A 10,740-nucleotide genomic window follows, 5' to 3' on the forward strand; every position below is an offset into this window, starting at 1 on the left:
ACTTGTGAGGAGCCAGGTTAAGACGGTTGAATGGTGATTGGGGCTGAGCAAGGGTGGACATAGCATTCACCACCATCCATACACTCTTTGATCAAATCTCCCCAGAGACCCAGCCACCGTGGGGTGTCACATGGCCCTAGAAGGGAGTGGACATGAAATCAGCCCCAGGCTGGGTACCTCCCCCCCATACCTCCTTCCCCAGAGCCCGGCGGGTTGAGGACCGGCAGGTGCCTCTCTGTCCTGGCAGCGCGTTCCTGGGCACGCGGTGATTGTGGCGTTGCACGCGGGTTGCCTGGAGACACGGGTCATCTCCTGCTGACCCGCCCGCCTGGGTGGTCGTTGGGAGACACCAAGATCGCCATTGGCGTTTACTCCATGAAAAAGATGCTGGCTTCTGTGGTCTCCCGCGTGTTGGGGGCCACCCAGAAGCCCCCTCTCAGAGTACTGCTGACCTCCTGCAACTATTCCAAGGATGCTACCATTGACATTAAGAGCTGCGATCTTTACCGGCTGGAGGGGGGCCCCGCGTCCTCCACCTTGCTAACCCGGGACGACGGGCTCAAGTACTACCGGGCCATGCAGATCGTTCGCCGGATGGAACTGAAGGCGGACCAGCTCTACAAACAGAAATTTATCCGTGGCTTCTGCCACCTGTGCGACGGCCAGGAAGCTTGCTGCGTGGGGATCGAGGCGGCCATCAAGCCCACGGATAACGTGATCACCTCCTACCGGGCGCATGGCATCTGCTACACGCGCGGACTCTCGGTCAAGTCGATCCTGGCGGAGCTGACGGGGCGCAGGGGAGGATGCGCCAAAGGCAAGGGCGGCTCCATGCACATGTACGCCAAGCACTTCTTCGGGGGCAACGGCATCGTGGGCGCGCAGGTGCCCCTGGGCGCGGGGATCGCCCTGGCCTGCAAGTACCTGGGGAAACGGGACATCTGCCTGGCCATGTATGGCGACGGAGCTGCCAACCAGGGCCAGATCGCCGAGGCCTACAACATGGCAGCGCTGTGGAAGCTGCCGTGCGTGTTTATCTGCGAGAACAACCGCTACGCCATGGGCACGGCGGTGGAGAGGGCGGCGGCCAGCACCGATTACTACAAGCGGGGCAACTTCATCCCGGGCCTCAAGGTGAACGGCATGGATGTGCTGTGCGTGCGCGAGGCCACCAGGTTCGCGGCGGATCACTGCCGGGCCGGGAAGGGCCCCATCGTGATGGAGCTGCAGACCTACCGGTACCACGGGCACAGCATGAGCGACCCGGGCGTGAGCTACCGCACACGCGAGGAGATCCAGACCATGAGGAGCAAGAGCGACCCCATCATGCTGCTCCAGGAGAAGATGATCAGCCACAAGCTCAGCAGCGTGGAGGAGCTCAAGGAGATCGATGTGGAGGTGAGGAAGGAGATCGAGGAGGCCGCCCAGTTCGCCACCACCGACCCCGAGCCCAGCCTGGATGAGCTGGGCCATCACCTCTACCACAGCAACCCGCCCTTCGACGTTCGGGGGGCCAACCAGTGGATCAAGTACAAATCCATCAGTTAAAGGAGGGAAGACTGTATCCTCTCCTGAGGATCCTCAGAGAGGAGCTGGGGGACAGGGGTCCCCTGTCTTCTTCAGTTGGTTAAAGAGGAATAAAATCCCTACAACCCCACAGCCTTGTAGATTTGTGAGCTTGACAGATGATTCTTCAGTTGGGTGTATACATTCGATCAGATCGTGGGGGGGGGGGTCATTCAGTTCTAGATTGCTGCATATAGTCAAGCATTTGGTAGGGATACTTCTTTTATTTATTTTATTTTTAGATTAAATGTGTGCAAGACTACAATGGGGGAAATGGACTTGATTTCCCCGGGTATTTTCCAGAATAGTTCTATTTGGCTTAGTTTGTTTAATTCGATGATATTAAAAGTTAAATAAATGTAATGGTATTCAATAACCCTTGATAACTGTAATAACGTTAAATTTTTAATAAATTTAATGTTATTTTAATAATCATCGGAATTGAAGGAGATTAGAGGGTCTTTTTATTTTTCACTTTTCCACTCCCGCCATTCATTCATGTAAAGTCTCTCCCGTGAGTGAAGGAGTTGAGTTCAAGCTACTCAGAACCTACAGTGCATTGCTATTTGCAATAACTTGCTCAAAAGAAGAAATTTTATAGTTTAGCACGATACGATGCATGTGTATGCAATATTGGTGCCAAAGTTTTAATAATAATAAGGTAGGGGAAGAGGAAGATTACAGTTTCCCTCTTCGCTAGAATATTTTTATTGTACTAACTAAAGTGAAAAAGCTATACATTAAAAATCTAGGGGGGGGAATTCATGTTAATCTTCATGGAAAAGTTATTCTAAGTTTATAATGTATTCATGCCGTGTCAAGTCTAGATTTAAAACAAACATCCTAGTAAATTTCTGACCCAAACAGGCAAAACCAGAGATGATGGAATACAAGGGAATGGAATACAGAGATCAAAGGATTACAAAATGAAGACATTAATACACACTCAAAATTAAAATCTACCTCAATTTTAGCTATAGTTATGGATTCAGTTTTGTTAACCACTATGTAATTAACAATTTAGTATCTTTCAATGCAATTGACCTCTCACAGAAAACTGTTTCCAAAGGAAAATTGAACTTGTAAATCTAACTTGGTCTTCTCTCTCCAGTAAAGTATCATAGCAACAATTAAGTTATTTGACTAAAATCCAGTTGAGTGTAATATTTGGAATTTCTTACTGAGATAGGCTTCACAGATAGAAATGAGAATCTCCAAAGACTTTCAAAGCCATTTATGGAATACAACAAAAGATAAAGGTTAAGACTTTTTTTTTCTAAATTACATAGCAGGTAGTTCTATAAATAGAACCCAGTACTAACTGTAATAGAAAACCAAAACCCTATAGGTTTATGAGTGTGTGAAGACAGGGAAACTTGTCCTCTCTCAAGTAGGCTTAAACCAAGGAGATGATCTATATCCATATTCTACATTCAGAAAACTGAAGTAGACACTTGTGCTTAGAAATGAGTGTTTATTACCTAATACATCTTGGTAGACTATTGCAAATATGATGCAAAGATATTTCATTTGAATCCCTGCCATTAGAAAAATTATTTTATAATACTTTCAAAATAAGTAAATCCTTCTAATTTTTATTTTGATACACCTATATTTCCACAAGCCTATTAGCAGAAAAACTGTTCAGAGTAATTGTACATATATAATGTCCAAAAATTATTTCAACAGTTTGTTTACATAATGGATCCTTTGATAGCAAAATTAAGATACATATTAAATTAGAAATAGAATAAGCAAATTGGGATATACAGATATTGTATTTCATTTCAGTAAGTGTCCCACTTCTTATTATGTTACAGAAATAGCATGCCTTTGCCCAAATCTACATTTTCAAATTCCATTAGAGTGGGGTTTGCGATATTAAAGAGTGTTCGGACTTCTCTATATACCTTCAGGAGCTATAATCATATCACAAGTTGCATATAATTTTGTAATTATGCAAAGCAAGCCCTACTTAAAGCCATCATTTTCAATTAGATCAAGCTTTATGGCTTGACTAATAGTAGCAACAATTTATTAAGCTGTAAACCAGAGAAGTGTAGATATATCTATTGGATTCTACTTCCTGGCTACAGGATGATTTGGTCTGTAATTTTATGATAAAACCTAATAAGCCATGATAGTAACAATAAGACTTTCATTGCTGAAACAATGATATAAGACAAGGAAAGGAAGAGTGCATATGAATGGAATGGAATGATAATGAAGATTAAGAACAGTGTATAAGGGAAATACTCAGATACGTAATAACTTAAATGGATATATATGCCTGCCCATCTAGTTTATAAGACAGAAGATATTGCTAATAAATTTAATAATGATACATATAATCTCATTTTTGAGAGTTTTTAAATATAGGTCGCACACCATAAAACTCACCTTTTGAAAAGTGTACTATTTAGAGTATATACAAAACTATGTAATCTCACCACTATCTAATTCAGGAATATTTGCTACATCTAAAAGAGAAAACTCATTATTTTTGGTCGCTCTCCTTTCCTAAAATACTAATCTACTTTCTGTGTCTGGACTTTCCTATTCTGGCATTTAATGTAAATCACACATTATGGAGTCCTGTGTGTCTATCTGATCTCAATTAGCAAAACGTTTGCAAATTACACCCATGACTAAGCAAGTACTGGTACTCTATACTTTTATTCTAGCTGTGTAATATTCTATCTTATACATCATTTGGTAGATATTTGAGATTTTCCCCTATTTAATGGCTATTATGAATACTAAGAATTGGTGTTTCTGAGAAAAAGTTCCATTCTTGAATACAAAGATGGGGTAGAGAAGTAGTTCAAGTGATAGAGCAGCCTTGCAAATGTAAGGCCCTTTATTAAATCCCCAGTGCTGCAAGCAAGTCAGCAAGTAAACAACAGAAAGATTATAGAAAATTAGAAAGTTCTAGCAATGCCACAATATCTGTATAATCTCTTTCAATTAAATTTAGTTGAAGTCAACTGTTAGAACACTAGGCCTAAATATTTATCAACGTATGTAACTATTATTCCAGTTAGACTTTGATTTTAGATTTTCAGAAAAGTTGAGATGTAAGGTACAGAATGATCATATGCCTGCTCTTCATTTCTCCAATTATTAACATCTTCCACCAGTAAGAAGATAGTAAACCCATCAGGCCCAGGCTCCTCAAAGTCTTAACATCCTGCATATAGGTCTCTCTTTCAAATTCCTGAGAGATAACCTTTGTATCCTTGGAATATTGTGCTGGCAAGATTTTTTCCTTTTGAAACTATAGGCCTTATCTGAGTGCCAATGTGACCAGATACCTGTATCTTGGCATTTGTTGCTTGCTCTCCTGGGGGGAGAAACGTGTCAGAGTTTGTGTCTGGATTTTTTGTTTTTATTATTGGTTGTAGGGCTTGAACTCAAGGCCTGGGTGCTGACCCTGAGCCTCTTTGTGCTCAAGGCAAATGCTCTACCACTTGAGCCACCACACCGCTTCCAGTTTTTGAGTAGTTAATTGGAGATAAGAGTCTCATGGAGACTTTTCTGCCTAGGCTGGCTTTGAACCGTGATCCTCAGATTTCAGCCTCCTGAGTAGCTAGGATTACAGGCCTGATCCCAGTGCCAGCATGCTTGGATTCTTTTGTATTACTTTCTATGTGTATTCTTCATTTGCTGATGTTGATCTGCACCCTTCCACTATTATTAAGCAGTAACTATCATGAAAAGGTTAACCTTTCTTTACTAGACAGAGAATAATGCTCTATATAGAAGACACCTGAAGATCTGGATAATTCAGATTCACACAGCAATCAATGAAAATAGAAATGAAAATAACTATTTTATTAGATTACTTTTGAATGCCAAACTATGATGCTTACTTATTTTTATAAACCTTATGCTTGATATTTGTCTACTTAATATAGACATTAAGTATCCATTTTACTAAAGTTTCATGTCAAGTAAGGTCCTCTACTTTTCTTGATTTATAAATGGCAGTAGTATGGTCCAAAGCCAGGTAGAAAACTCCATACTTTGGAAATTGGCTTTTTTGGACTTCTATAGATAGATGGATAAATAGATGGATTACACTTATTCTATAGACAGATAGACAGATTCCACATACCTATAAATGTAGATTGCACATATTCCATATATACACATATTCCATATATATTCCATATATATGGTATATATATATATATATATATATATATATATGCATAGATTCTACTTTAAAATGTTTTTAACCACAGTCAAGTAACAATCTCTAGATTATTTGAATTTCAGGGACTAAGGTTTGTCTTGGAACCCAGAAAGAAGTTGCCTATTGATTGGTGCATATTTGGCCTTGAATCTATGCCAGCCCTTGAAATGACAAGGAAGAGTGAGCTAGCTGGCAGTTCAGAGTTGTCGTGATAAATCTAGTGAGGAAGAAAAAAAATCCAGGTAGCTATTACAGACCATGAAAGGGATTACAGAACATGAAAGGCAAACTCGAATTAGTAAAATAAAGGAAGGAAACAGAAGTCCAGTATCAGAGAACAGGTAAAAAAGGTAGGCCTGTATAACAAGAGCAAGAGAGCTACAGTGAAGAGTTGGCAGCTGATCATGGAAGTCAATATCTATCACACAGATGATCAATTAATTGAAATTTCTGGTTCATGGTTTCAGGGAGTTCTTCACTGAGAAATCTGGGAGAGACTATTCCCTATAATAGACAGTTCTTATAAACATCTTTTCTATAGGCAGATTGGCGAAAGAGTTGTCATGGTCAGAAGAAAGGAGAGTAGCAAGTGATATATATTTTCTCAAATTCAGCCATCCTATGTTTCCTAATGACAATTTCACTCTTGGTTTTGGTAATTAGTCTGAATAGACACCAAAAATGGTACAAAAGATATAGTGTGTTTGGGAAGTAAGACTAGATATAACATTAGTGAGGCCCTAAATTTCCACTTAAATTTGGTAAGGATCTATTATTAAACTATCTATTTCATATAGTAAACTGGGTAGGTACTGTGCAGATATAGCACCTTGATAAAGCCAGGGTGGGAACTACAGGTTTTATTATTTGATTATAATATAGATGATGGTAGTTAAGGTAATTAATCTAATAAAGTATTCAAAATTGGCCCCACAGTCCCTTTTGTGCATTCCTTTTAAGCAATGTTCTCAAATAATAATAAAACAAGATCAAGTTGGAAACAAAAAAAAATCAAACTCTCCAATCAGTATCGTAATTCATACCTATTGACTAAATTCATGTCTATTTGATTCATGAGGCTGATCTAAACCGTAAAGTACAGAAACAAGACGTCCCTGCATGGGAATTTGAGGAGAGATGGAAATTTTCTGCTCGGGTTACACATAGAAAAGAGCACAATCAAATTAGGAAACATTGAAGAACCACAAAGACAGTTCATACAATACTTTCCTTCTGACAGGCCAATAAATACTCAAGCTGAATAATTTACCAAAAGCAAAAGAGCCCACTCAAACCTCCTGACCTTTTGAACAATGAGCAGGAGTTCAATTATCCACAAATGTTCTAGTAAAAGTCAGCTCTCTGTGCTGAAGTGTTATTTTAGCAGTCATGCATTAGAATCATGAAAGAAGGAGAACACTGCTTTTTGTAGTTTTGTGACCTGTTATAGGTTGTTCCTTTCTTTAAAAAATTCACATGAAATAGCACTGTGCCAACAAAAGGAAAAAAAATTAGGAAGGAAGCAATTATCTTAATATTGTTTCTGGAGAGTGAGTGCTATTAGATTTCACTGGAACACTGACTAGTGATACTGTCACATTAAGAAGTATGTAATTTGCTTCTATTAGGGACAGAGTAACATGCCAGGAGAGCTTAGAAAATGTTCTTCTTTGCCATGCATATGGATGCAGTGTTTAAGCCAATGGCGCATCCATTCTTTGGGTGCCTCTAGGCTGTAAGTGTTGGAGAAGCTGACTCTTCACTGATACTGATTAATCAGTTTCCCATTACTGTGACAAATACCAGAGACAAACAATGACAAGGAGAAAAGTTATAACACTGAGCTTCAGAGATTTCAGTCCACAGCTGATTGGCTCTGTTTTGCGTGGCATGATAGAGAAATACATGGGAAAGCTACATGCTTTCTACTGGCTGAGAAGCAACAAGAGACACACAAAGAGGCCAGTGTCCCAATATCCATTTCAGAGACCCAATGTTCTAACTTCCAGCTTGCAAAATCCTCTATTGCTTCTAAGATAAAACCATATAGATGCAATATATGGAATATAACACATTTGGATAGTGCATTTTGAAGTTAGTTCTTTTGGAGGTTGCCCATGGTATTTTTTGTTTTTTTTTTTTTATTGATCTCTAGTTGTAGTTGTACTAAGGAGTTTTCATTAAACAAACAAATCAGTGTATGAATATATCTTAATTGATGTCATGTCCTCACACCTATTTCCTGATTTAAATTTCAAAAATCATTTTCTCTCATTTCAAAAAAATTTAACTGTTAATTTATCATTTTAAGTAGTTGTACAAAGCATTCTAATTCAACCTGTCAATTTATTAGAACAATGCATCTTGTACAACGTCATTTCTTCTATTAATCTCTTCCCTGTCACGCCCATTCCCACCCATCCCATCAACCTACCTGGTTCCATTTTCACATATATACCTTATTTAAGACTATATTCTCCTAACCTTTTCTCTCTCCATCTGTGTGTATTTTCCCCCCAATAAAACTACACCCTCTCAGACAAAACATCTCTTAGCTTCCTGGTATTCAGCAACACATTATTAAAGCTCTAACAGTTCTAGACAAAGTAGAAAGGAATTTCCACTATTCTGACACTGAATATATTTATACCTACTCCATTCTGTTCATTGAAAAAAATGTAAAAGATATATAAATTCATATGGAAATGTAATCATCAAAGCTCTCAAATATACCTGCAGTCAGGCCCAGTTGAAGTTGAATGTTGCCTGTTTTTAGGTGAGTTAAACCCCTTTAAGGGACTGTCATACTTAACTCATGGGCAGCTGTGAAGATTGGAAATGCCATGTCAAGTACAAACATGCATAAAGTTTTTTTTTTCCTAGACAGATACAAGACTATATTTTCCTTTTTCTTCCTTTATCTTTAACATGATGTGAAAGCTTTGATTTTTCTCTCATATCTTTAAAAACAAACATCCTCTGTACCTCTACATAAATGCCATTTAGATTCTGAATCATTCATTCTAAAAGTCATGATTAGTCACGGTTTTTTTTTTTCTGTAGTGATTCCAGAAACCACTTAGCAGTGCTATTATTGCATTGTGTAGGTAATCAGTACATAATTTAAATGCCATCCGGTTCTTAGACTTGTACCATACACATACCTTGCACATATATTGCTAGCAGTTGCTATTCTTATTCTCCAGATTAATCTACTTTCAATTGCCCCCTTTCATAATAACTTGATCTCATTCTGTTTTTTTTTTATCAGATTGGAGGCTGAAACAGTGCCCTTGTCATCAAGATTTGATCTGTAGGAAATCTTTCAAATCCCCACAATACTATCAACGATACATACATTAGCTAACTTAGAAAGAAATTTGGCATATGAACAATTAGCTTTACATGTATGGAAATGTTTCCTTTGAGAATACATCTTATGATTTTATAAGGATCTGACTTCAGCATTAATCAAACCTATCAAGGAGCAGGTGGCAACGTTCTGACACGTTCAAGGTGCAGCAGTGCAAACACTTCATTTAGTAACATCCTTCATAAACTTCCTATTGTAAACAAAATCCCACTACTTACTATTCACCATAGGGTATGAAAAAGCACTTGGGTGCTTCAAAATCAATGACATGCTCCCCTCTACCCAATGGCATTCTGTGGTAAAGGGAGAAGAAGCTGCTTCTCAAACTCAGCATGCCATTTTTTAATTCACACTTAAATTTCCACTTGAGGAGGCAAGCCAAAACAAACAGGTCCTCCCTGAGATGCACCCTGGGAATAAGTGCCCTCCCAACTTTAATAATTATCTGAGAAGAGTCTTTCTCCCACTCCTCTTTTCCATCTGAATAGGGTGTGCTTATTAAGACCTAGTTATTTTCTACTCCTCTATTTGCATAATTCGCAGATGTCAACTTGCTGGTGCTATTCTGTCCTACAGAATTATAGCCTTTGTTTGCTGAGTAAATTGTTCTCTCTGTGCAGCTGTAATTAGGGATACACTATATGAAAATTGTAAAATAGAAGCGACTATGGGCATTTAGATAGACTTAACATTTTTTTTTCAGTTAATCATGTCCTCATTCAAGTCTGTCTCTTCTTTTACAAATTAACCCATGTATGCCTTCAAAACAGTATGTGTATTTAGAAAGATCTTTAGTGAAATATAGGCTAGCTCCAAGATAACTAAACATCTGTGTTTCTTTCTTTGTTCATTATACTCAGTGTCTAAAATCATGCTACTGTAGATAGCGTATCAGTATTTAGTTATTCAAGTTTGGCAATAAAATTATAAACTATGCAGTTTCTTTAAAAAATAAGTCTAATCACAACATATTTTGATTTCATGGATATTCAGGTTTTTGTCATTATTTGCTGCTATCTGCCATTCATGTTCATTCTTTTTTGTTGTTGTTTTCTTTTTTCTGCCTGCCTTTCTTCCATTCCTTCCTTCCTTGCTTTTTATGTGTATGTCAGTACTAGGGCTTGAACTCAAGGCTTAGGAGCTGTCCCGTAGCTTTTTCTTTCAAGGTTGACACTTTACCATTTGAACCATGGCTTCAGTTCCAGCTTTTTGGTGGTTAATTGAGAAGAGTATCATGGACTTCTTGCTTGTCTGACTTGAACTTCAATCCTCAGACCCTGGGCTCCTGTATAGCTAAGATTACAAGTGTGAGCCACGAGTGCCCAGTTTAGTACAATTCTTCAATTGTTAAATGCTTTAGTATCATTGATCACATCAGTATTTCTTTTATGCAAGTTTCTAAGAATATATTTTTCTGAAGGAAGTGATATATATAGCTACAGTATTATAAGTAAAAGATAGGCTTACACATTCAATCACCCAGGGTTTCAGACAATCAAATGTGATAATGCTCTCTAGTAGAATTGCAGGAAAGGTCATCATCTATTATATTACCTTAGGAAACAAAGCATTTGTGCTTCAACAGCAAGCTGTGAAATTTGAT

General features: G+C 38.5%; 1 protein-coding gene across 2 annotated transcripts; it reads left to right on the forward strand.

Moving 5' to 3' along the window:
* The first annotated feature begins 375 nt into the window (after nt 1–375).
* Nucleotides 376–1,548, forward strand: LOC105995863 (pyruvate dehydrogenase E1 component subunit alpha, somatic form, mitochondrial-like). Of its 2 annotated transcripts, XM_013029745.1 has the most exons (2): nt 376–885; nt 979–1,548. In XM_013029745.1, exons 1-2 carry the CDS (start codon nt 376–378, stop codon nt 1,546–1,548), a joined length of 1,080 nt encoding a protein of 359 aa, XP_012885199.1. The 2 variants fall into 2 exon arrangements, with proteins under 2 accessions (XP_012885199.1, XP_012885198.1); XM_013029744.1 differs by having other exon boundaries at nt 376–1,548.
* Nucleotides 1,549–10,740: the final 9,192 nt, after the last annotated feature.

This window comes from Dipodomys ordii, unplaced genomic scaffold (genome assembly GCF_000151885.1).
Source record: "Dipodomys ordii isolate 6190 unplaced genomic scaffold, Dord_2.0 Scaffold122, whole genome shotgun sequence".
NCBI classification, from domain to species: domain Eukaryota; kingdom Metazoa; phylum Chordata; class Mammalia; order Rodentia; family Heteromyidae; genus Dipodomys; species Dipodomys ordii.

Coding starts and splice junctions, on each gene's coding strand:
- LOC105995863 (XM_013029744.1), top strand. CDS start 376: ATGAAAAAGATGCTGGCTTCTGTGGTCTCCCGCGTGTTGGGGGCCACC.